The sequence below is a fragment of the Drosophila albomicans genome, chromosome 2R (genome assembly GCF_009650485.2).
Source record: "Drosophila albomicans strain 15112-1751.03 chromosome 2R, ASM965048v2, whole genome shotgun sequence".
Taxonomy (NCBI): domain Eukaryota; kingdom Metazoa; phylum Arthropoda; class Insecta; order Diptera; family Drosophilidae; genus Drosophila; species Drosophila albomicans.
The window spans coordinates 27,296,892-27,324,674 of NC_047631.2; the positions used below are offsets into that span (position 1 = coordinate 27,296,892).

General features: G+C 39.9%; 1 protein-coding gene across 1 annotated transcript in view; it reads right to left on the minus strand.

Moving 5' to 3' along the window:
• LOC117573404 (uncharacterized) overlaps positions 1 to 27,783 on the minus strand; it is a 49,078-nt gene that overhangs the window by 19,967 nt on the left and 1,328 nt on the right. Inside the window, exons 4-15 of the mRNA XM_052006995.1 lie at positions 26,737 to 26,866; positions 22,344 to 23,102; positions 21,244 to 21,852; positions 14,238 to 14,552; positions 13,241 to 14,166; positions 10,896 to 11,660; positions 9,475 to 10,080; positions 9,198 to 9,381; positions 4,858 to 5,171; positions 3,723 to 4,295; positions 3,411 to 3,568; positions 2,690 to 3,335 (exon numbers count right to left, since the gene is read on the minus strand). Coding sequence (XP_051862955.1) covers positions 2,690 to 3,335; positions 3,411 to 3,568; positions 3,723 to 4,295; positions 4,858 to 5,171; positions 9,198 to 9,381; positions 9,475 to 10,080; positions 10,896 to 11,660; positions 13,241 to 14,166; positions 14,238 to 14,552; positions 21,244 to 21,852; positions 22,344 to 23,102; positions 26,737 to 26,866 — 5,985 coding nt within the window. The remainder of the gene's footprint in view (positions 1 to 2,689; positions 3,336 to 3,410; positions 3,569 to 3,722; positions 4,296 to 4,857; positions 5,172 to 9,197; positions 9,382 to 9,474; positions 10,081 to 10,895; positions 11,661 to 13,240; positions 14,167 to 14,237; positions 14,553 to 21,243; positions 21,853 to 22,343; positions 23,103 to 26,736; positions 26,867 to 27,783) is intronic.

Genomic DNA, 27,783 nt, shown 5'->3' on the forward strand with positions numbered 1-27,783 from the left:
TGCATTGACTTATGCGCTCATTGCCCAACTTAATTACTTATGCCCACCTAGCTGGCAAAAAGTGCGTGGCTGGTGTAAATTAATACCCTGTAAGCGTTTAATTGCTCTTAACATATACTATCAAAAATATATATATTCAATTAAAAACAGGCAAAAAGTGAAGATGCTATTAAGATGCTTTTAACTAAATGGTGACTGCAAGCAACTATAATTTAAATAACGATGCAAATTTAAATAAGGATGTTGTATAGACTTTGAACTTGCAGCAAACAAGATTCTGTACTGTTAAATTTCTGCACTGTGGCAATATACTGCAATGTAGTAATAAACATTTTATACAGATAAAACACATTTATTTTCATATGCAGAAGATAAGAAAATGACTCAAAGAATTACTCGCTTTTATCATAGTAGTTTCTGTACTCTTCCATTACACTTTTCGGGCTTAACTGCAATGCATTTATTTAAATTTTTATTTGACATGAATTTGAAAATTGTCTCAAAGAATTACTTGCTTTCTATTTCATAAAAATGAAAAGTTAGAGAGTGTTTTGATATTATTTGAAATTTCAATATGCAGAAAATAAGGATTCACACCTTTCACCTTTTCTTAGAATTACTCATTTCTTTTGAGTTTTTGCTGCACACTTTAAATTTGGTAAGGATGAAAAGTAAGAGAGAGATTTGTTCTACACTTATTTACAAATGCAAAAGTTAAATTACGCTTTAAATTGCCTCAAAGAATTGCTCACTTTCTTTAAATCTTTGCTAAACACTTCATTACATCATAATTTCCATATCTAGTAAACTATATTATAAATTTGCATTAAACTTTGAAGAGTCACATCGAATTTCTCGCTTTCTTTCTGGGCCCAACTCAAATTTAGCTCCATAGTTATTTAATATTCACATACTTCTTTAAATTTAGTTAAAAAACCTTTCATTACAGAGTACTTTCTAGTCCTGCATTTCGAATTTTCCCATCATCTGCACATGCTTGTTGATTTTTTTTGCTCGTGCTTCTTTTAGCTGGCACAACGTTCAAATTAAATAAACTATAATTGGTTCAAGTTTTTAAGCTGTGCTATTTAATTACAAGTTAAATGAAGTTGAATAGCCAACGCAAACGCAAGCGCCAACAAAAATACAAACTACAAATGCAGCAGCATATTTATAGGCGAGTGGCAAGTGGCAAGTGGCAAGAGTCGAAAGGGGAAAGGCCAGCCAACATTAACGGCTCAATCTTGCTGCTATGTAAAGTTTAGATACGTGATGCATGCCAATGTATCAAACGATATGTTACTGATACTATTGCCAGCGAGCGAGGCTCGAACACTTGGGGCAAGCGGCTGAGTTAAGTTAAGCGTTTCATATGCAATTGCCTGCCACTTGCAAACACAGACACAACAAACAGAGAGCGAAGGGGAGAGAGAGACAGCAGAGAGGGAGACTGTGTGTAATTAAGTTCGTTTGGCTGGCAGAATGGTCTGCTGTGTTGCCTTTGCCACTGGCCTGGCAGGTCGACAGTTAATGCATGTGTAGCTTAAATGCGCATTAATAGTTGAAAATGTGCGGCGTTGAAGCGTAGGTATTAAAAATGTCACGTATACGACATGTGCCACATTAACTACGGCGCCACATGCAATAGCAATGGCAACAGCAAACGGGCAGCGACAAAAATAAAGACGAGAGAGAGAGAAAGAGAGAGAGAGAGGAAAAAAAGTAATATAACCTCCACCTCAACAGCAACAGCAAAGTGCATTCGTGTGCATGTAAATGCAAATAAGCAGGAGCAGGAGCGGAGGAGGAGGGTCAGGTGAAAGGGGCGGAATGACAAATCGTTGATGAACCCACCAGCAACAACAACAACAACAACAACGAGCTCAACTGCTGCACAAGTGTTAAATGAACCATTCGCATTGCCTACTTTAGCAGCAAACACAGTGTGACAAATAAGTGAAATATAAGGAAGAAAAAGCTAAAAAAAAAATAAATACTATAAAGATACTTCACTTAGCAAAAAGCAATTTTAGCATTAACTAGAGAAAGAAAAGTGCACTTTCCATTTATGACCAACAATCCTCTAACAAAAATAAAATATATGTATTTGCAATTTAAATGCGTAAATAGTTTGAACAAATAGACACAATTGCTCGACTATGACACACCCTGTAAATAAGTCAAATGTGTCTATTTGATTTACGCAGCAAATATACGAAATTTAATTGCTCTATTTATCAATATTCATTCAATGTGTGTGGGCGGAGTTTATTTATGGCGCTGATAGATCACATTTGGCAGCATTAATAGAGAGAAATGGGAGACAACAGCAACTGTATTGCATTTCATACGATGAGAATAAACGGAAATTTAATGCCAATAAGAACAATTTAAATTCAGCTCTTGTTTGTTTCTCTCGTTTTGGTGTGTTGTGTGATGAAAGACGATAACATTCAAAACTGTGCGAATGCTATTAGCAGTTGTATATGATTGTGTGCCATTATTTGTATCATTATTTCAATTATGCTATCAAGCAGGCAAACCGACACCAACTAAATGCAAATCTGAAGTAGGCTGTCTGCTTTGTGCCATATTTATTGCCAACATGTTGTGTCTACTTAAAGATGCATTTGTAAGTGGAACAAGCAAACAGTAAAAGCTTAAACATCTGCTCAAATTAATCGCTTACCTGCTCGATGAAGAGCTGCAGCAATTGCAGAAATTCCTTGCTGCCGGCGAGCACATAGTTGCCATTGTTGCGAAAGCAGCTTTCGAGTAGCCGCAGATCACCAAATGTGTGCATTCGCAGTTGGCCAGTGGCAAGCGAGCGACAGAGCAGCCCATAAACGACATTCGCATCCTGTGCACTCAGGTAACCGGGGGCATCCGACTGCTGCAGACTGCGTTCGTACAGCAACAAGAGGGCCAACAACTGTTGAACGGCGCGTGCATCAATGAACTTCTCCAGCATGCCGAGTACAACTTCCTTTTGTGTGTCCAGTTCGCGGCGCTGAGCCAACAGCGCCTCCCTTGTATCCTGTGTGGGCACCACAGTCAACGGACTTTGGCATTTGCCACGCGGTTGTGTCGTTTCATCAGCTGCACCTGAATCGCTGGTCATGTTGTCGAGTGTCTCATCGTTGGGACCGCGCATAAAGAACAGTTCGTAGCTAAGCGTTTTGAGTGCCAACAGTGCCACATCTCGAATGGCTCCATTGGCCAGCAAATTGTTGGTGATGCTGATTATCTTCGGTATGGTTATCAGCGTACGATCGCTCTTGTGCGTCAATTGCATCAGGAACTGCAGCATGGCAGGCACTGTGATGTGGGCATTTCTATACAAAGAGTGAGAGAGAACAAGTTAAATTATCAATGCAATTAAATAGTTCTGGCCACACACAAACACTCACCTATCGATGCCGCATTCAATTAAATCCAAATTGTTTAGTATTTGCTCGAATATAACGCTTTTCGAGTCCAGTATGCTGTAGGTGACATTCAGATCGAGCAGCTGCGATAGCAGCCTCAATATGGGCGCCTGTATCAATGCATTCGACTTCATAAAGAGCTGGAGGGAGAGAGTGGAGAATAAAATACAAGTGCTTGGTAAATGTTTGTCATAAATAAAAGAGGAGCATTCATGCGCGCTTTGTGTCTGCGCATTTTTAATCAAACAAATTGGCAAACTAGCAAAAATTAATTAGTAATTGGCAAAAACTCACCGTCAGACAGTAGATGACCAAGGGCTCGAATAGCTTTATAAGCCGAACGCATTCGCTAGCCGGCGGTGATCCCACCTGCATGCCACGCACAAATATCGCGCCCAGTGTGGCAGGTAGCACATTGGGCGTTGCAATTAGTTGTTGCAACGATGTCGATGTTGTTGTTGTTGTCTCTGGGTTCATCGTGGGAGCTGGCAACAATGGCAAGTTCGTTGTGGTCGACCAACGCCTAACCGCAAAATAGGGACGAACAAATGCGGCGTGATAGTCATCGCCATCGCCATCGCCATGGCCATCGCTATTGGGTTGCGTCTGCACTTCGCTTGCATAATTTTGGCCAAATAAATATTTCAACAGTTGCCGCAGACATGCAACGCACTCGCCGGGCGCATAATTTATGAGCTTGGTCAAATACTGTAGTATTTCTTCAATTAATTTCAGCGCCGGCGACGCTGATGTTGCCAGCGCTGCGGTCGCCGGCGGCGGCATTGCCTCCAGACAGAAGCTCAGAGCATTCAGGCAGCTCTTCAGCAGGCAAATTAATAAGCCGCCAGCCTCGTGATTTATGGTTATCTGTAAGCAGAGACAAGTAAGAGAGTTTAGAGAGAGAGAGAGAGAGAGAGAGTGGGCTAAAAGCTTGGCTAAAATGATGGCTTTTTATTAGCCACACACACACACACACCACGCCCTAATGCAATGCACCCATTAAGTCAGTCAACTTTTCTTTTCGGGTGCTGCGAGATGAGAATGCCAGATAGATGGAGAGAAAGAAGAGATGCAAGCAAGTCAAGTCAAAAGTTGAAAGTCAAGAAGTTGTTGCCTGGCATCGCATCGCGCATTGCATTGCATTTTTACAACTCATTGCGAGGCAGCGTGTTGCCAGAAAAGTGTTGCATATAAAACGGCGCATTGCGCTGTACGTGCAATGAAATTGGAGCTGCAGCTGAAGCTGGAAGCCTGCAACTGGAAGTGGAAGTGGAGCTTGAGAATTGGTAAATCTCAGCGCACGTGCCAGACAACTTTTGCCATTTCAGCCCCAGCCGCGACTTAATGGCATCTTCTTCACTCGCATTCACTCGCTGCTCTTTCGCTGCTGCTGCTTCTGTTGCTGTCCTCACCTGCGGCTTTGACTTACCTTGTAGCTGTCATTAGCACCTCTTAAAATGTTGTAAAGTTTCATGTAAACGTAATCGCTGGCAAAGTAACCCAGCGCCTGCATCAACGCCAACTCCCTGGCGCTGCTGCTGCTGTTGAGAGTAAAGAGCTCACTCGTCTTGCTCCCGCCACCGCCACCGCCGCCCGTCTTGCCGGCCATCTTTGAGCTGCTCGGCTGCAACGGTCGTTGATTGCACACCAGATGATAGTAGATGTTCAGCAGCTTGACGCTGTGACGCAGCAGAAAGTCCAGCTGCGTTGTGGGCACCATTTCCCCACTGCTCAGCATGCCACCTGAGAAGGTACAAAGGTAAAGAGGTTGAGAGAGGGTAAATGGATGAGTGTAGACAATGAGAAGGAGAGCATATTAATGACAAATTAAGCAACGAACACGGCATCAGCTAATTGTGTTAAAATGCCAACAGGCGCTTAAAATTATACAAATGCCACGTAATTGCAGATCGGAAAATTAAAAAACCATTTAATGGATTTGCAATTGCAAAAATGAGCGATAAAAATGCGATACGAAAAAACTATATAAAAAAAAAACAAAGAATAAAATATATTTAACAGGAATACAAGAAAAAAAACAGCGACTGCATGACTATATAAATATCAAAGGCAAACAAATAATGTGAAATTAAAGCAAAAATTGCATAGGTAACAAGCGGAAAGCGCTTCAAAGTATGCTATGATTTATATGCATTCATTAAAACCGTGTGTGTGCAGGTGTGCGTAAGTGTATATGTGAGTGCGTACAGTCACGCTACATTTCAATTTATATGTCAACAATACAACGGCAGCAAATACTAAAAAATCGTATTTGTACACGCAAAGAAATACAAACGCAAAAAAGTTATAATTTTTTGTTGTTGTTGTGATTCGATTCTCTCGCATTTTTTTTTTACAAATAAATTAAATTGTATTCGCATAAATATTTATAAATATTAAGTGTTCGGGGAGCCATTCGACTACAACCTCCCCTCGAGGCAGAGAGAGAGAGAGATAGAGCGACAGAGAGCGAACTCTTTCGCTGTAAACAAAACGACAATGCGTAGCCAATGAAGAAGATAAAAAGGGGAGAGGAGAAGGGCTTGCATTACATTTACTAATTAATTGAAAATTGCACATAATGAGACGACGCCACAGTTCCGATGCTAATTTATATTTATTTATGTAGGCGCATTTTCATTTCATAATACACAGCGCTGGTTGTTCACCTGCTCTAACGAGCAACGGCAACTGGCAGATGCGAGATGAAACTTGCAACCGATGAGTCAAGCACACACTTTTTAACCTCTTGCGACTTTTGCAAATTAAACAATTACTGTTGAAAGATTTAAATGCAAAAAAAGAGACGAAAAAGAACTTGATATGTTATGGGTAAGAGCATAAAGAGTTCGTTACTTCAACTCGAACGTTCGATCAATAAATAAATGCATATTATGCTGCTGCTTCTCAGTTGCACTGTGCGTATACGTAATATTTTTATTAATGCCATGCGGCCAGCACAAACACACACACGCACACACAATACTCCAGTCGCCCCGTTGTCAGTTTGATATACACTTGGGCCATCAGTCAGAGCAACACAACGGCCGCAAACATACAATACGCACTGTGTTCTGAACGAACGAACGCTGGCCAAATGAGCTCAACGGCCGGCATTGAAAAACAAGTGCATTAATTCAGTAATAATGCGTCGCATTACAATTTATAAATTGCCACGCGAGCTGCTTACAGCCATCAGAGCTGAATATCATTAAATTGTCGTGGCTTCCAAAGAGTCAATTGATTAACTTCAAGTTAAGAAAGCAAAGTAGAGCAATTACTGTGAACTGTGAAGTAACTTTGATATTAAATTGCAGTACAACTAAATTCAGATGTTCATCTTTTGTTTTATTAATCCATTTTTAAATTATTAAATTTTGGCAACTCGGTCAACAATGCGACATGCGCCATCGTTGTTGCTTGTCGCGCATGCAAAAATGTTATTTGCATACTGTCAAAACTTATCACAGGAATATTTCGCCCAAAAATCTCTAAAACATTTGCCGATTTTATGTTTGAAATCGATGCTTGGATAAGCTAGGCACACACACACTTGCACACCCATACACCCACACTCACACACTTGCACACACACATGTGTTCATGTATAAATATTTATATATTACATGACAGCGCGCTTTTGGCATGGCATAGTTGGAGGTGCGAAAGCGCTCAGGGCTTAAAAATTAAATTATTTGCTCATGCACAAATGCAAATTCCTATGGTGATAAGGGCAGCACGTCCAAGGGGAGGGAGCGGGCGGCACACAAATTCGTAGGTGGCGGGGTCTCGTGACACGAAAACTATTTCACATTTAATGGTTTATTAATAATTTAATTACTTTTTGATTATGGTGGATTACATTAGCGCATGCCAAATGCATATGCGGCTGCCTAACCCAAACCCTCTAAAAAATGTTGAACTCAAACTCTGCCAATGACAGCGATAAACTACAAATAACAACGAACTAAATGTGGGCGGGGCTGTTCAGGGGCGTAGGAGTAGAAGTCGGAGGTAGCTATGTAAATGCCAATAATGAAATTGAGTTGAAGTTTGGTTTTTTGTGTTATGCAATTTGGTAAATTGAATTAAAATGTTTATTAGCGCGCGATTCGGTTTGTTGTCATTGTTGTTTTGGCCTTGCAATGCAGGCACAGTTTGTTAATGAGGCTGTTGAAAATTATTTAATTACATAACCAAGTTATATGTGAAATGCTTAAATGTATTACAATTGATGCATCGCATGCTTAATTTAGTTGTGTGTTTAGTTTGGTTTAAATTGCAAATGCAAATTGAAATCTATACGCTTTCAACACACATCATCATCCACAGGGGATGCATCATCTATTATTAACAAATTGTCGAATAGCTGAAATTCCACAAAATCTGTAAAATCCTACACACATATAATATTTCATTGTGCAGTGTATTGGATAGTCTGTCACAAGAGTGACAGCAAATCTCTTGCTTATTTACATTTAAGTCATTTTTTATTGCTCTGTTGTTGTTGTTGTTTTTTTAATTGTGCCTGGCTATTGTAGACTACAATTGAATTATTATGCTGCGAGAGAGAAAATTAAAAATATTTATGCTAATTTGTGTTTTTGCTTGATTAAAATTACAATTGAAACAAAGCAGTGGTAAAACGCAGAGAAAAAAGAGCATGTGCCACGCCTACTCGAGAGTAGAAAAATATTTATGCAAATCCATTTAATGACAAACAATTAATTAAAATGATTTATATGAACGTTTCTATGGTATTTAATAGGCAGAGCGCCAACACGCACACACGTTACAATTAAATGCACATTTTAAAGTTTTTTTATAGCTGCTATCTATGAGCAGAAATACTTTGGTATATCAAATTAGCCAAAATGCGGAATGTTGGCATTCCATTTGCAGCCATTACCAATTCAATAAATACCAAGAACGCACTGAGGCACGCAAATGGCAAACGCACAAGAGTATTTTCAGGCAGTGCAATACAAATTGCAAGCTATAGTTTATATATCTTATGTACATACATGGAATAAGTGAGAAAGCTACTGTCGAGTGTGCTCAACTGTGAGATACCTGCTACCTATTTAGAATAAAGACGAAGTGCGGTATTTTTCTTAAAATATACCGAATGAATATACCGAAAATATACTACTATTTACTGAAGTATATTTTTGGAATATCGAAAAAGTACTGCATAATGGAGTACAACATTTTCAGTATTATTCTTTAAATATACAAAAGTAATATACCGAATAAATACTCTAATATATCGAAGGCTATTTTTGGTATATCGATATAATACTACAATCTATAGAGTAAAAAATGTGCGATATTATTCTTAAAATATACAAATTTAATAAACCAAAAAATACTTAAATATACCGAAGTATATTTTTGGAATATCGATATAGTACTACGTTATAGAGTAGAACATTTGCGGTATAAATATAAAATATATAAAATAGACCAAATTAATATACTGAAAACATTCTAAAATATACCAAAGGCTATGTTTGGTATATCGGTATACATAGTACAACATTCTCCATATGCTGTAGAGTCAGCCAATGCAATTAAGACCCCTTTGCAGTAGGCATTTTTCGCTATACAAAAGTATTTTTTAAATAACTTCATCTTTTTGAGATGACACCTCTTTCATACAATTCCACAAAGCTATAATACCCTCTTACCATATGGATAGCGGGTATAGTAAATGGAGTTTGTTGTAGTTGTAGTTGAGGCCAAGACTGTGGCACACTTCTTGCTTACCTGCCATTAATTTGGCCATCACATCAATCAAATCGTTCTGACAATTCAGATCCGCAGCTGTTGCACTGTTGTAGTATGCGTAGCTCATGCAAATTTCTATGAAATTGAATTCCGTCCACGCCTGTTGATAGTCCACAAAATTGAAGTGTCTCAGCAGCAGCCGCAGCGCGTAAATTATGCCAAACTGCAAAGCAAGAGAGTGAAATGTTGTTTATTTATTAGAGCACGCCAGCTAGTTAGGTTTTATACATAGTTGTAGTTCAATACAAATATTTACCTGCATATTTTTATCATTCAGCGTCATCAATTTATTTGTCATGCGATACAAAACTTTGGCCAAAACTTTTTCCTCTTGCGCAATTTGACGTTGAAATCCAATGGCAAAAACATGACCATCCGATGAGATGCCGTTGCCATCGATGTTGCTGCCGTTGCTGATGTTGTTGCCGTTGTAACTGCCATCAAAGTAGGCCGACGCCGCAGCGGCTGCTGCTGCCGATGCTGCTGCTGCTGCACCTACTCCTTCTGTTGTGATGCCTTGCCCGCCGATGGCATCCGCAGACATTGGCGGAGCAATCGTTGAGCTTGCCCGGAATAAATTACGCAACGTCACGGACATGCTGCCAAATATGCGATAGTCGAAAAAATCCCAAAGCAAATTGAAATTAGTTTGTTGAGTTTCAGTTGAGTTGCTTTCCTCTACTTTTGCTGCTGTTGCTGTTGCTGTTGGTGATGTTGATGTTGCTGTTGGCTGATGTTGTTGCTGCTGCTGCTGTTGGCGCGCCGTTTGCATTATAAAGCGGCACAGACAGCAGGCGGCATGTTCACGTACACGGGCATCATCATCGCCCAGCAGCTGCAGAAGTTCGTCCAGGAATTGAGCCTGCGGGAGATCGAAACGAACGTTGTAAATCACAAAACAACAGCCCAGAAACTGAGCCAAGTTGCTGCTGCTGCAACAAATTTCGCTTTACGAGCATATTTACTGCAAGTTGGGGTAAGCTCTAAGTATATTAAATTGTCGTATTCATAAATTTATTCGAGTAGTATTTTAATTTCTTAGACAACAACAGTTTTCAATCAAAAGCTCTGAGAGAGAAGTGTCATTTCCTCTTCGGTACATGTGTGTGTGTGTGCCACACTTGCCACAGACAGACAGAGAGACTCTCACAATTGTTTGCTAACTCTCAAGTCTCTGTACACGTATGTGCGTCCCTTTTACCATTTAGCAAATTGCTTGGCTTTGTCAAAATAATAAATAAACAAATATACGAGTACACACATATACATATACGTTTATATACTTATGTGTGGCTGTGTGTGTGTGCTGCTGCTGAAAAACCCGAAAGCAAAACAAACTGTCAATCAGATCGAATCGGATCGGGGGCAGTCTGCAGATGCACAAAGAGCCACACTTCAGTGCACAAAAGTTCAATAAGTGTATGTTGCTCGCGTTTACGGGGGGGCAAGTACTCAAGGAGGGAGGAGGACACACTACAATTGCTTTTGATGCCAGCAAATGGAAGGGGGAGAAAGCTGAAAATCTGCACAATAAACAAGCCAAGCCAACAAATCGAGCCAAGCAGCAGCAGCTTGTTGGCCTGAACTAAAATGCGCTTGTGGTTTTTCAGTTTTCTCTCTTTTGAGGTCTCTTTTTTTCCAGTTTGTGTTGTAATAAGCCGATTCAATTGAACTTACCTCATAAGTGCAGACAATGTCCTTGTTGTAAGCAGCCTCCTTCCAACGGCAGGCGTTAGGCATGCCATCAGAACGCTTATCCTCCACATTTCCATCATTGTCATTGTCGTTGTCGAAGGCACTGTCGATATTTGCGTAGTAGGAGCGCAGGAGTACGTAATTCAAATTGGATATAACTTCAGCATATTTATTCTGGACCAACCAATATTTATTGTAATGACACAGTCGAAGTTTGCTCAAGAGCAATTTCGGTGAAATGGCAAACACGCAGCATGAACCCGGCTCATTAAATTGTTGGTTGTCCTCTGCCAGCTGCATGCGATTCGATTGCAATTGAAAATCATTCAAAAGAGCAGCGAGCAGCTCATCATTATCAGTGGCTGAAGACCTGGCACATATCCTGGCCTCGTCTGCTTTCAAGTTGTCATCGTTAGAGTGCCATTGTTGCTGCTTTGGGTCCTGATGCTGCTGCTGCTGTTGCTGTAGCTGCTGCTGACTGCTTAAGGCATTATCCAGATTCTTTGTAAAAGTTTGTTGGCCAAATGTTTGGCCCTGGCCAGGACCCTTTTGTTGTCCACTTGGCTGCTGCTGCTGCTGCTCTGACTCCAGCTCCGACTCCGACTGCTGCTGCAACTGCTGTCGTTTCTGATGAGCATGATAATGACATGGCGGCACTGTCAAATATTTGGACACCACATGCGGAAATATCTTATCGAATGCATTCAACGCTTGTATGACCACTGTGTGTATCTCGTCCTCAAAGCCCTGCAACATACAAAAAAAATAACATACATGAGAGAAAATGGCAAAAGTTTTGGGCTAAATTTCTTTATACAAGCTCGTAGCATGGCCTCGAGAATAGAGACTTGAACGTAAAAGAACTCGAGACGTTCGCTCGCCTCCCTTCACTCTTTCTCTTACCCTTTCCTTTTTTTTTGTTGCCCAAGCTCAGTTTGCGCTGTTAAGCGAATTTGTGTTTTATTGTTTGCACAAGCAAAAAGTTTTGCACAATCATACATGTGTATGTCTTGTATGTGTGTGTGTGTGGGTGTGTGTCTGCATTTTTAACGAATCCTAACAAGCTTTTCCTTACCCCCGAAAACTCCAGGCCGAAGCAATGGCCAAAAGGGCCATTGTTATCACAGTTGCCTTGGGGCCCTCAAGGGAAGATCTCACTCTGCATACAACAGCAGCAACAGCAGCAGCGGCAACAGCAATGGCAAGTGCCATTGAGACGGATTTGCAGCCATTATATGGGGCAGGCATCTAATGTGATTTTGCAGCTAGCACGTCCGTTTGCCGCTTGCCACATTGCAGTTGCCGCTTGCCACGTTGCAGTTGCATAACAACATTGCATAATCAAATTGCGCTTTTGGGTGGCCAGAAGCAATTTAAATTTTCGGCCGTCCACTAAATTATTGAATTCAATAAGAAAACCGCTTCTCTCTCTCTCACTCTCCCGCTCTCTCTCTAATCCCCATTCGAATGCAAGCCACATTCTATATATAGTATGTGTTCCTAACCAATTCTCAAGAGAGAAATCAATGTGCAAGTTATGCGCACATTCTACATTTGTCTGCGTTCGAGAGTGTGGGTGAAGTGAGAGACAGGGGAGGGGAGGGGAGGACGGCAGGGATTGGCAAACGGATGCGCTGTTCCCTTTAGGGGCATTTGCACTTGCACATTGCGAAGGCGATAAGAATTTTCTTTCTTATTTTCAAATGAAAAACAACCCGACACAAAATGCCGCCAGCTAAGCTTGCAACTGCAGCAGCAGCAACAACAACAACAACTACTAAGAGTGCTAGAAAATATTCAAAAGCCAGCAGCAGCCATTGATATGGACACGTGTCTGTGTCCGTATGTTCGACTCTTAGTGTATGTGTGTGTGTGTGTTTGAGGGTTGTGTGTGCTCGCCTGTATGTGTTAAAATATGTTAGCTTGTTGGTTTAACATAAAAAAAGAAAGCAGAAGTAAAGAAAAACGTACAGCGAAAAGGTGGAGGCGCATATTTATAGAATGCCATGGAAAAAGATGCAAAATAACACACACACAAACAGAGCAAAAAAAAAATAGAACAAATAATAAAGAAGCAAAAAGAGAAGGGCAAACAACGCGGCGTATGCGTTATGCATAAGTGCGAGGAGGTAGGAGGAAAGTGAGTGAGCAAATAACAGGCAAAGATACGAGCATACACAGACAGATAAATGCATGCAGCGCATCGTTTGCCACATTAAGTCGTGGCAGATAAACAGACAGACCGACAGACAGACGGACAGACGAGAGTTATCAAAGCGACGCCTGCAGCTATGCAACACTATTGTTGTCGTCGCTGGTCAACTTACCTTCAACAAAATGGCCAGCAAATGCGGCAGGCTGAGACGTGGCTGCAACTGCAGGCAGCGACCGGCGCCCGTTGCCAGCACAAAGCTGCCCACAATTTGCTGCACGCCGCCACGCAAAATGGGATCACAGTGAGCGTGAAAGAGCAGCACATCCGACACAGCTTGGCCGCCAGCAGCTACAGTTGGTGTGGGCACAACGCTTCCCACCTCCGTGGAGGGGCGCTTGCGCAGTGATTTGGTGCGCTTGGGAGGACGTGGAGGCAACGCCGTTGGTGGCGCATCTTCGGCAGCAATCGTGATGCGATACGAGCTGCCAATGATCTCGGATCGCGTGAGTTTCGTATTCGATTTCTGTGTATTTGACAGTCGTCTAGCCTCTAGTTGTTGTTGCAAGAGTGCAGCATCAGCACTACGACTGAGCGGCGTTTGTTGCAAGTAAGCTGGTCCCGTGCTCGGACCAAAGTGATCGTCTTTGATGTCAAGCAGCAGCAGCTGATTGTCAACATCATCACACGACTGCAGCAATGAACCGCTCAACGAATCACGCTCTAGCTGACCAAGCTCCTCGCTGCGATGTGAATCGTTGCTGCTCTGCGGACTCGAAGCTTGAGTGCTGTCGCCACTCACAGTCTCCGTCAGCAGCTGCAACTCCAGCTCGCTGATCTCCAGCGGCAGTTGGAGCACACGCGGTGCCAGGCGCACACAGCTGGCAATCACTGTCAGTGACAAACTCTTGATGGACACCCGGCTAACGTTGTCTGGCTGCAGTCCAGCAGCTCGACCTGTGAGCAGAAAACGTGCGGCGAGCAGACGAGCGGTATAGTAGACCAGCGATTGCTCGAGTATGCTGCCAATTTTAATGCTGATTAGTGCTTGGGCCAAAATCGTCTGTTTCAGCGGCGAGTTCTCGGCCAGAAAGGGATTAGCTGCACAAAAAGGATAAAGAAGCTAATTAGTAGCTGTTGCCGTTGCAGATTGAACTCAGCTCAAGACTTACCATTTGGTGTGCGTCGCAGTTGCGGCTCCTCCACTTCGTCTTCCACTTTTACGGTTGGTGCATCCATCAGCAGCGCTGTGGATGCCGTATACGAGGCACTCGCTGAAGCGGACTCCTCGATGGGCGTGGGCGTTTCGGCTATCGAGGGATGACGCTCCTGGACACTGCTGCTGGCCAGCGAGGAGCTGAGCGAGAGCGTTAGGGAGGCCGTCGATGCGGCATCCGATTTATCAGTGGTTGGCGCCGACTTCGAAGGCGTGTTGCTGGACTTGGGGCCACTTGATTGACGAAAGAGCTTACTGACCGACTCTGAGGCTGCAAGTAGTCCAAGACAATTCAGTTGAGAGGACTTTAGCACAGGCAGGTCCACAAAACTTCTACTTCAACCTCCCGATAACTTTGTCTGACACTAATGCCCACGCCCAGCTTGGCTAATTGTGGATTGCCTTGCTGCCAGCTTTACCTCCTCCACCACCAACAGTCTTCACATCTTTCTTTATGCCTCCCCTGCGTTGCTCAACTTGCAGCCAATTACCAGGCACATTTGTCTGTCGCGACTGTGAGAGGGAGGAGAGGAGAGCTGGTCTTTGGGGGCTTTTAAGAATGCAACAAAACGGGAAATGTTGTAAACTTTCTAAACACGAGACGGCAATAAACATGAAACGATATACCCAGAAAACTTTCAGTTGGCTAGTCACAAACCGCTTAAACTATTCCGTTAAGCTGCTGTTTATACACTGCACAAAATGCGGGGGCATAACTATTATGCAATTGCAAAGCAATAAACATGGCAATTAATGAGCAAAATATTGATGGAGAAAACTGAAGAAGAAAATAACAAACAAAAAAGTGCAGGTAATGAAAAGAGAAGAGAGACAAGTAAAAGAAGTTTGCGCTTATAAATGATTGTTTTCAATTGTGTAGGAAAATGATCAACCAAATATGTAGTCATGAAAACAAGGAATGAATAGGAAAAAGAAAGAAAATATTATATAAAAAAGTGTAGCTAGCAAAATGAAAAGCGTGAATGATAAATTATATATTGCAGGGTATCTGCTAGTCCATCTACTGTTCACTGCTAATCTGTACCGCACATTCTTCACATCCCCCTTCGGCATTGGCCACTGCTATTGGAAATTAATTGAAAACTCAAATTTTATAGTACACACCATTTGTGTGTGTATAGATATGTATGCGAAGTTGTGTGTGGCAAGGCCAAAAAGGGGGGGGAGTGGAAGTGGGGGACAGCAAGAAGTGGGTTGCGCCGCAGACCGCAGCTGCACTTAAGTTGGCTTAAAAAATTGTTTTTATTTAGCTGCCGTATCTGTAAGATGCAATTTCTGCTCTTGTTTTTCATGTTGTTCTTCTAGTTGTTGTTGTTGTCGTTTTCTAATGGATGTTCCGGCCGCATGCACGCTTTATAAAAATTAGAGCAACGGTGCCAAGCGGAAGCGGATATAGTTGGAAGTGGGAATGGGAAGCAGTAAACAGTTTATGCTGTTTATACTAAAACAGTCAGCAGCCAGCAGCAGCAAAGGATGTTCAAACGCTTGGCACAATTCGAACTTAAGATGAATTGAAAGCGAAGAAATTGCTGGCACTCTAAGTATATGGATTGCCAAGCGTGCTTCAGGTCAAGAGTTGGAGGAGGTAGTGAAAGTTTATATATGGAATCAAATATGTATGCGGACTGAACCAGATAACATCTAAACGAACATAACATGAAATAAAACAAATATGCTTTGAAAAAATGTAAAACTTCACATTAATATTGATTTAATCAATGATTAAGTTGAAGTAATAATTTATAACACAGCCTAAGGCTGAACTGTTTCTGTTGAGTTGAGAAGGTAATTAAACTATATATGGATTCGAATACGTATTAGGAATGACTAGATAACATATAGTAAGTCTTAAGGGAGGTGAGACAAATATTCGAATATTCTTTGCAAATCAAAGTTTAAGTATTAAATTATAACAAAGCCATAATATGTGTAAAATTAATTTAAAGAGACTGAACTGATTGCCCAGATTGCTTGAGTTGAAAAGATATTTTATATATGGAAACGATATATTTAGAATTATTAAGATAACATTCATATGAAAAGGAAATATGACAAATATATGAATATTCATTCGATTATTGTAAAAGAAATAAAATAAATATTTGAGTACACATTGTAAAACTTCTGGTTAATATTGATTTACGCAATGTTTAAGCTAAAGTCTCAAGTTATGAAAATACAATGTTAAGACTAAAATAATTTGAATAGACTTCATCACATTTTGAACTGAGCTGTTATTCTAAAAAACTCCTTTCCTTTTCCTCATTAACCAATTGATTTAACCAATTATACAAAATATCAATCTGATAATAATAATAGTTTCAATAGTTCAGATTCATTTAAGAAGTTATCTTTTCTCTATGCTAAGCGATAACTCTACTAAATTGTTTGCCTTTTTTAAATAAAGCAAAATTAAATTAATCAATGATACAATACAATAAATCTAATAATAATTTCATTGCAATAACTTTCCTTAGATTAATTAACAAGACACTCTTTGAACTGAGCCATACTTTACTAAATTATTTGACTTTCCAAACTTAACAAAACCAACATGAACTGCAGATGAAAGTTAAGAAACATTCAGTTTATTTGAATAAGAAGATTCTACAATTATTACAAATCTAACTAAATTCCCTTATTATGAATTCATTTTCCTACTTCAACATCAAATCCCCAAGCTAAATAAGATAATTAAATGCAGCGGCTGCGGTGGCAAGCAGCAACTCAATTGTGTAAAAGCTTGAAGCTCGAAGAAATTGCAACTAATCAGTTGCACATTAAAGATGAGATGCTTTCACATTAAGCACTCTTATGCGATGCTGTAAAATGCATTTGCTTTGAAGCGGTTAAGCATAGCTGTAGGTTGATTTAACTTTCCTCCCTCTCCATATCTTAACTTTACTTACATCACAAAACCAAATTGGTGAAGATAGTTGATAGTTAAGTTTTAATGCACATGAAATTAGTGTGTTCATTGCGTCTGTAAATTTAACCGAAAAGTGTGTTACAACAAAATGGCTTGGCTTTGGTTTCCTTTTCCTTTTTCTTTTCTTTTTTTATGCGTTACTTTTTATGTGCCATATGAAATAGTTGCGCGTAGTTTGAGGGGGAGAAAAAGGCAAATGCATCATGTACGTAATTATGTTGGATTGTTTGCTGTATTTTATGCTTTAATAGTTGGGAAACTCAGAGAGAGGGAAGGGGAAAGAGTTTGCAGATGGCTTGGGGGCGACTCTTGCAGTTGAGTGGCACACAAATTAAAACAGTTATAAAACAGCGGCAGTTCCCCCTCATTCCACAGCTCAACTCAAAAAAAAAAAAAAACTTTTACTCAGTTTTGTTATTTAAAATCACGTTAAAAATAAGAACAACAACAGCAAGAGTAGCAAATAAAACTAGCGGGCGTACAACATATATACATACATAACTATGTGTATGTGGCATATAAAAAGTAAAGAAGAAAAAACTCTTAAAAAAAACGAATGCAAAAATAAATAAAAAAGTGGGGAAAAAAAGGGGATAACGTAGACCGCGTAGAAAACGCGGCAGTCACGAACGGAAAACGCGCAAGAACAAGATGTGGAACTGTTTTTGGAGGAATGTGAAGGAAATGGGGGTTGGCACTTTATGGGTGACACACACACACACACAAACACACACGGACACACTCATATAGAGCCAGGCTAAAAGGCAACTCGCTGCCATCTCACACTCTTGTGCTACTCGACTTCCCACACAACGGCAGCATATGCAAAGTAACCAGCCAAAAATTGTTTATGAAAACTGCGAAATTTCGGCATAGAACAAAGTTCGAATGCTCTAACGATTAGCTAGATATTTAACATATATGTTTTGTATATTCTTTAAGTATTTAATGATTATGATGTAAATTCTAAAAATGTGTTTTAAATAGCAATGCTTAGTTGGAAATTAAGATTATATTGCAATGGAAATAATTCCTTAAATTGTTGACTATAAAAAAACTGATATGTTTAATGGAAAGTTAAAATCAAACTCGATATTTTAGTACGATAAACATATACATGAATCGTATATTCCTAAAGTATTTAGCAATCGCCAAGTCAATTTTAAATTTTTTTTTTAAATAGCAACACATAAAATTGAATTTGTAGTTGAAAATTTACATCATGTTCCAATGGAAATAATTCCTTGTAATTTTTGAGTATTCGGTAAGAAAATATATTAGAAAAAAATGAGAAGCATTCATTTAATTTAACTTCTCGAAATATAATTGATATTTTAATTTCCACAAATATTATAAGACTTATTGAAAGAGCTTAAATTATCCTTTAAAAGCAATCCAATATAGAAATTGACAACAAATATTCTATTTATTATTCTATAAAAGTGACGCTGATTAGTATCACAGTTAGTTATCGATTGTCGAAAAAAAATAATTTAATGAAATGTAATATACATTTTAAAATGAACTATATTATTGGAGTTATTTAAATCATTTGAAAAAGTGAAATGCATACTAAGCAATTCAATATTATATTTTGTATTATATTCAGATTTCTATTATATTAAAATAGTTATTGCTTGCTGCAAAGGAACTGATATAATCAACGTTCTCTAATTCAAGAGTGAGAGCATGCAAATTGCAGGGCTTTGCCTGATGCTGTTTGGCTGCGGATGAAGATTGGCGGCAGCTGATATACATACATATTTATACATATGTATATGAAAAGACAAAAAAAAACATAGTAACAATAACATGTAAGACGGAGGGGAGGAGGGGACAGAAAGCAGCGTAAAAAGGCTGATAGCGCGCATAAGTGCACAACAAAAACCAAAAGCAGAAAAGCGTAACAAAAACAAAAACAACAGCAGCAGCAACAACAGCAACAGCAACGGCAACAACAGCAGCGAGAGCAATAACGAGAGCAACTTCAGCTAAATGAACGCCAGATCCTTTGGCCTAGCTCACTATTCTGGCTTGGCTTGGCTGGCTGGCAATGCTAAATAAACTAACACACACTCCCACACACACACACACACACACCAACACACACGTAGTGCACACACACACACACACAGTGACAGAGAGAAGATGTAAGCTTGCATACATGCAATTTGAGTAACCGCATTTTATCACGTAACCCATTTGTCTTAACCACTTTGTTGCCAACTTGCAGTCTGATGCTTTGGCCAAGTAGCAGCAGCATTCGCCAAGCGGAGGGGGAGGAGGAGGAGAGGAGGTGGCTGAAGTGAGTGTTGTTCGCGGTAAATGCATTGCCATGCTTCAAGCTTAATCCGCAGCCCACACACGGACAGACAGAGAGACAGACAGCGAGACTGAGCCAGAGACGGCATACAAACGACGGACTTAAGCCCAACATTTACGTCAAATAGTTGTTTAAGCAGCGCTTGCACTTTGCTTTTTTTTCGGCTGCTTTTCCCTTTTTCCTTACACTACGCTTAATTAGTGCTTGCTCACCGCATTTCCACTTGCTTATTAACCCACTGCAAGAAGACAGAAGGACATTTTGTCAGCCTGCTTTTTACAGTTCATGGCTAAAGCTGCTGCTGCCTACTCAAGAGAGAGAGAGAGCACGAAACGAGTTCGAATGCCTCGATGTGGCCATTAGTGAATAAATGAATGCATTCAAATATCAACAACTGTTTGTGTGTTTGTACAGCGATGTCGTGCGCTTTTCTCAATCAAAATGAATTGAATTTTCAAATGGCAAACGGCAAATTTTATTTGTCAATGTCGTTTACTTTGCTTTTCTTTATTGTTGCCGTTGAAAGTTGTTGCTGCTGCTGCTGTTGTTGTCATGTGAACAGACGAGACATAAGAGCAACAAAAAGTTGCAAGCGACGCGCAACCAATGAAGCGACAAATGATGCATGCAACTTGACTTGCTCTCTCTCTCTCTCTCTCTCCTTTATTCTGTCTGTTCTGAAAGAGCAGCAACTTGTGCAAGCATTGCCTAATTTAATTTAGCTGTTGTTGTTTGTGCTGTGTTGTGTTGACTCCATTGGGACTAGGCGAACATGGCGAACAACAACAATTACGCTTCATTAAATTGCAAGTGCAATTGGCAAAAGGCAACATGTAAAATTGGTTGCCAGCGTGATGTCTGCCCCAGCACTCTCTCTCTCGCTTGCTCTACTTCATTCTCACTCTGCTGCAATTATGTAAATAATTTGATTGCCATGCCCAAATATTGTAAATAAATGTGGTGAAATGGAAAACAAAAAAACGATAACGAAAACGAAAACCTGGCGCCAACGGCAGACCGCGAAACGCAATAACATCAAATGAAAATAGCTTTTCAATCGCCCGCTTGCTGCATTTTGAAGTTTAATAATGAAATATTTGTCTAGCTGGGCAAACCTAAAATGCGGCATGACTATGAAATATGACGCATAAATCTTTACAGTACTATCAGCTATTAATTATAGTACAGAAAAATGTTAAAATGTACTTTATTTTAATCTCAAATAAAAGGAAAATCCATTTAAGGTTTTTTGAATTTTTGTAGCATACTTTTTAGGGCAATATATTGTGATATTCATGATGAAGTATTTATAGTTAGAAAACTTGTAATAGCTTGACTAGAATTTTCTCAAAAACATACCTAAACTATAGAAAGACTATTTTATTTAATTTGTGTATTAATATATACAGTAAATTATTTATAATAAAAGTACAGAAATAATACTCTAAGTCAGTGCTTTTATTGATCTTTTTAATATCCAATTTCAAAAATCTCCGAACTAAATTCCAAACTTGAACAAATCCCAAATCTCACAGTTCTGGATATCGATCTCCATAGCTAAATATATATTCAAACTTCATTCATATTTAAATACTCCCCCTTTTTTAATCATTACTTGTACGTGGTATTTGCCAACAAAGTATTTTCGAAAATGAAAATAAAGCTGTTATGGTACATGAACAAACTTACCTGCATTTGAATGCGACAACAAATTGTTGAAGAATGTGCCAATTGTTGTTGTCTCATCTGGCATTGAATCAGTTGTCGACTCCATTGTTGCGGTTGTCGTTGTCTGTTGTTGTTGTTGCTGTTGTTGCTGCTGCTGCTGCTCCCTGACGCCAGCAATTGTTATTTCCGCATCGAAATCGATGCTGTTGAAGGATTCATTGTCGATGTCACTCAAATGCTGGGATCTGTCATCGCTGGCAAGCAGATTCTGCAGCGAGCTCTGATGCTGCACGGCCTGAGGTTTAGGCGACGACGTAACATTTTCGCAACCAGTTGTACCAGCGACATCAATCAGTTTATCAATCGTTGTAGTTGTTGCTGATGTTGTGCCTATTGTTGTTGTTGCTGGCATGCTTTGTTGTGTTGCTTCATTTAGTTGCGACAGCGTTGTAAAGCCATCGTACTCATCATCCGCAATGGCGCTCAGCAGCTCCATGTCATCGTCAGCATCATCGTCATCATGTTGCTGCTGCTGTTGTTGCTCCTCTTCATCGTCCGATGCGCTGCTTGCAACACATTCGCTAATGCTGCGTGCAGTATTTCTAATATTACGTCGCGTTGCTTTTTTGCCTGCCACCAGAGAGAGAGCGAGATAGCAAAAGAGAAAGAGAGACAGAGAGAATGTGCATTGGGTTAGCCTTACAATGTGTGTAAATAGTTGGAATCTGTGAAGCATTCCGCTGGCGGGCGAATGCAAATTTCGCAGTGACCTCATTTCAGTAGCGCTGCCGCCTAAAAGCATGCACTAATAATTTTCATATGCGCATTTTGTCTGTGTGCGTGTGTGTGTGTTTGGACAGACAGACAGAAAGCAGCATTTGCTTGGCAGTGGCATTGCTCAATTTTCTTCTTGATTTCGGTGCGGTCTATCTGTTGTCGTGTCCAACTGTCTGTCTGACTGTTAGTCTGTCTCTCAGTCTGCTTGTCAGTGCTGTGTTCATGTCACATTTCCACATGACTGCACACATAAACACACACACACACACGCATACACCCCCCACACACACAGAGGGAAATGCAAGTCACGCTCAGCTTGAGTTGATCTGCATTATTTACTTTACCTTCATCAGCAGCGGAACTCACTGCAGCAGCAGCATCTTTCTCGGTGTCAGCATCATCAGCAACGGCATTAATTCCCACGACTTGCAGCAAGTTGCTGCCACTTTGTAGTAGTAGTCCTCCGCCTCCTTCTCCACTCCGCTGCAGCTGTTGTTGTTGTTGTTGCTCCTGACACTTTTGCTGTTGCAGTTTGGCATTTGAATTCTTTTGCATTTGCATTTGTCGTGCAGCTGGAGTTGCTGCCGCCTGCTGTTGCTGCTGCTGATGTTGTTGACTTGCCCCCAGTTCGTAATTTTTCAATTGGAATATTTGATTTTTTAATGATTTCCTTCGCCGCAAATACTCATTGTGCTCCAGTTGTTGATTGCACAGCAGTTGGCGCAAACTTTGCCCAAGACTTTCCCTCTCCCCACCACCACCACCACTGGCATTCGCTGGCATTGTTATTGGACTCGCATCCAATGCTTGAAGTATGCCATTGATGACCTCCAGTGCCGCATTTATGATGGCGTGATTCGTTGTCTGCTGCGTGCTCAGCAGGTGCAAACAATAATCATAAATTTCAATAATTTGTCGACACTCTGACGTTACAGCCAGCTGCTGCTGCTGCTGCTGCTGTTGTTGGTGCTGTGGTTCCGCCAAGGAGTCGCCATCATCCTGGTAATCAGACGAATAGCCGCGTATGAGCTGCGGCAAGAGGAGACGCAGCAAACCCAAAGCGCCAAGCACGCAGCTCGTTTGTTGATCCATCAGCAGCATCTCTAGAAAAAGCAAGCGAAATTGAAGCAAGTGTTAAGAAATGTGGGAGGCGAGAGAGAGTACAGTACATAATCGTATAGACAGCTTATAGTTAATGCCTTTTGTTCGGCGTGTGCAAGCAAGTTATGGACGCTGCTGTTGCCACAAATTAAAAACGCACTTCAAACTTTTAGCAGCATGCGGAGCATGCGTTGCCAATTTCAATTCACCAGCAAACACAACAACAACAACAACAAGAAGAGCAACATTGCTATAGATTGGTAATACCTTTGGCCAATTGCTGTTCATATTTCTTGGCGTGTTCTTGGCAACTTTTTCCTTCGTATGCTTTTTGCAACAAATTGCCGCCAATTAAATTTATCTCGTTGAAAAGTTTTCATCTTATATTTATAGACTGTGGGGCGCCACGCGATGTAGCACACACACACACACAGAGACACATACTTATAACATAGGCTGCGTTGCTGTGCTAAATGTTTGTTTGTTGCTTATTTGTCCTTTTATTACGTATACGCCACCAATCACAAAATGCCATGTTCCAAGTTTGTTACTCAATTAGTTTTCCCGTTTTCCTTTTTAGAGAGCGAGGGGGAAGGTAAGGTAAAGTCGAGGCAAAATTGAAAACACATCGCAAGCATTACTGCAGGAGCAACTTTTGCGCAACTGACTCTCCGACTTTGACTTTGGCGCTCTGGCACAAAACTTGTTGCCCGCCGGAGTTCATGTGTTCATGTGTATCAATTAATTGCGCCATAAGCCGCAAAGAAACTTTTCTTCCCCATTTTTACTCTCTCTCTCTCTCTCTGTCTCTCGCTCTCAATTAATGTGTGTGATAGAGTGCGAGGTATTTAATACATGAAATTAATATGAAATGTGCAATTGGATTTCTGTCTTCCACTCAAAAGTTCGCCGTGCTCCACGTGACGCACAATTTTTATCACAATCAGTTGACGCATGAAATATTCAGCTTGATTGACTGACAGTCTGCCTCCCTTTTCCCTTACCTATCTCCTCTTACTCTTGCCCTTTGCCTACCTGACTGTCTCTCATTTAACTGGCACATTTTACATTGAAGCGACAATTTTGACAATGCATTGTATAATTCATAAGGTAGTCACAGTCACTGCAAATGAGCAGCGTAACCACTTACAAAAAAACGAACACAAGAGAAGAGAAGGTAAATGCAATTGTCAGTAATTTTTGGCTATTAAGTTCGGTGGCTTTATTTCATAACTTTGATAAGTTTCAGTTCGGGAACGTTGCCAGCACGCTGACATGGTAAATAAACAGTAATTTTGAGTTATTGTTTGCAAAACTGTTGCCGGACCGCGACAACTGTCTGCATAAATTTTACGCTCATTGCTGTTGTTGTTGTTGACTTTTTTGTTTATCAAGTTGATTATCCTTTTAAAGCTGCAAAGGAATGAATATCTGATTCAATTTTGCATGAATTATTACAGGAAAGTGTCCAAGTGCATAAATTTCATTTCGTCTGCCTTACAGCCTCAGACAAGCAGACAAACAGAGGCAAACAGACAGACTGACAAACAGCAGCAGCAGCAGCAGTAACAGGAGCAGCAAGAGTAGGAGCAACAGCGTTAAGGACCTTACTTTATGAGTGTTTGTTGTAGCATGCGAAGGCGCAAGACACAGGGCACAAGGCAAAAGGCACAAGGAACAGTTGCGAGTGAAGCAAACTGGAGTTCAAGTCGAAACTGAGGGGATTTGCAAGTGCTGCTGCTGCTGTTGCCATAAAAAGAGGCGCCAGACTGTGCGCTGAGTAGTTGTTGTCGAGCATTGTGGCTGCTGCTGCACTTTGCCGAGAAGTGGCTTAAAAGTTGACACAGCCACAGAGAAAGCGAGAGAGAGCGCCACACGAGTCATAGAAGTTGAAGCAGTTGATTTGAAGGTAAACAGCTAAGAACTCAAAAAGGCGCAACACAAGAAAAAGTAAACTAATGATATTAGTTGTCCATTTCATTCTTTTAAATTTCATATATACCACTTTTGCAATTGAAAAATTGGCAAATTTTAAACAATTTTGCAAATAGTACAAAATGCAAAGAACCTCTTAAATTGTCTGTATAATTTAATCAAGTTTCAAAATACCATTTTCGAAATACATTTTGCTTGGCCGAGCCAACAAAATTTTATACACTTGAAATGCACTCGTAAAATTGCAAATGTATCTAAACTTTTGTGCATTTACCTTTTCCCAATGTTTGCCAATAAAATGTTCATGAAAATTCAATAAAAAATGATTTGTGTTGCACAAGTTTTCTATCTAGTTTTGTTTGTTTGCTTCGCAGCACATCGCATCCTATTTTTGTTGTCTCTCTTTCTATTTTTTTCTTTGGTTTTTTTTTTGTTCACTTTTGATCTGTTTGGTTGGCTTTGTCTGTTTTGTTTTTAAGAATTTTTACAATGCAGACATCACATATTTTTCATCCTACTATTTGGTATGATTTTTGTTTGTTGGTGCAGTTATTGCTGCAGTTGCCAGCCAGCAAATGGCTAAATAAAAACTGCCTCGTTTCGTTGTCTAAAATCGAAACAAATTCACAAAAACAAAATACAAGAAATATATGTAGATAAAATACAATGTGTAATCAAAGAGTACACGACTACAAAATCACCTTGAAGATTGCTAATATTGATGAGCTAAATGTTTGTTTTACTTTTGTAAGAGTCAACAAAGTTTTCTCTCAGAAAAGTAATATTCAATGGAAATATTGTATTGTCAATGTTTGCGTTTTACAATGTAACACATACTTTATATACAGGGTATGTGTTATCGATATGACTGCAGATTGCATAATAGAGGTAACCAACTGCAATATAGAAATATAATTTATATCAACTGGTATTTTAGTTTTAGCTGTGGCTGCCATCCAACGGACAACCGACAACGGACAGACAAACAAACGCCATATAAAAGTCCCAACTTTACTGTGACTGACTGTGATTGCATTTACAGTTAGTTTGCAAAGACCCGAGAACGAAACAACGCCCAGCACACTTCCTGCACACCTCCCACACACACACCCAGCTTTAGTTGCATCCAATACTCTAAAGTCCACACTATTCCCTAGCTGTGTATTCTTTGCATGGTATTTTCAATGGATTTGTGGCTTTTTAGAATATTAAAAAAATATTTTATATAAACTCACACACACACACACACTCATATGTGTGGATATATAGGTGCATTGCATTTGGCATTTGGAATTTGGCGCGTTAAAGCCGTTACACGCTTTTTAAACCCAGATTTCATTATTGATGAAAATAAAGCGATTTTTGTGTTGGCATCGCACAAATGCGTCAAATGGTAAACTACAACAGCAACAATAAAAGCAACAACAATGCCTGCGTACGGATTAATTTACAAAACAAGCAACAAAATGACAAATAAAAACAATTCTAAATACTCGTACAAATAAATGCCACATCCCGACAGCTGCATTAACAATTGATGCGCTTCGTGTTTGGTTTTCAGTTACGAGTATTTTCAGCATGTAGATATACTTAGGATATCAACAAAACATAGTATATATACTCTCTATATATATATAAATATATATTGATGAACGTAGTGCAGACGTGCACACTTTTCATATCCGGCATTTGTTGGCTTACCAATCACTTTGTTCAGTCCATGTCTGGCCATAAGGCTTCTATTGCGCGCATGCTCAATCAAACTGATGCAATTTTGGGCCGAACAACGTCGCTTCACCGCGCAATCGGCGCTAATGTTGCCAAGGAATGTCTGCAATCAAGGAAATTGTATATTGAGTCAATAATGTGATGAGTTGCAGTCAACGTGCCAGTTGGTCAATTTAGAATTCGGCTTGCACTTGACATCAAGACTTCAACCGGATGATGGCTTGAAGTCAATTGCATGCCAAGTTGGCTAATAAAAATCTACTTTTAAACCTAAGTACAATAGGCACAATTCTTAAGTTTAGTTAAGCATAAGGAAACTTGTGTTTAGATTGGAAGCTAACTGATATTTAAATGGTAAATTCATATTAATCTTTATACTTTTATGTTACTCTCATGCAAGTATCTCAATATCAATTAGTTACCAATTCTGGCATCGAGAGTCTTTTGTTAGCTTTAGAGGAAACTTCACTTACTTAACTACGGGTTTTTAGTTGAAATCCCGACAGGAAAATTCTAAGGTAAGTCTTGATTTAAAAAGAAATGCAGTCTGCAACAAATTTTGTGATAAATTCTAATTTTGCTGCTTAGGCAAATCATTATAAATTATTTGATTACTTCTAATTTTATTGCTTAGGCTAAATCAAATACCAATGACACTAAATATTAGTAATAAAGCATTAATCTTCCTAATTGCAACGATGAAATTATTTTTCTAAGTATCAGCATTGAATTGCATGCAACAGGATTCTTCGACAAGCATTAGAGTGCATTTCTATCATCAAATTACACAATTAACTATTGTCTATTGTATTAATGTATTGCCATTGTTCCTTTAACTGAATGGGGAATAGTCTAACAAAGCCTCCGAAACATTATTCTCGCTGCAAGCAAGAGCATAAATATCACTTTGACAGGATTCTCCTATTATCATTAGATTTAAACTTCTATTAACTTCAACATGTTTAATTTGTCAATGATGCAGTAGCTAAACTAATCCTAAAGTATGATTTTTAAAGTCCG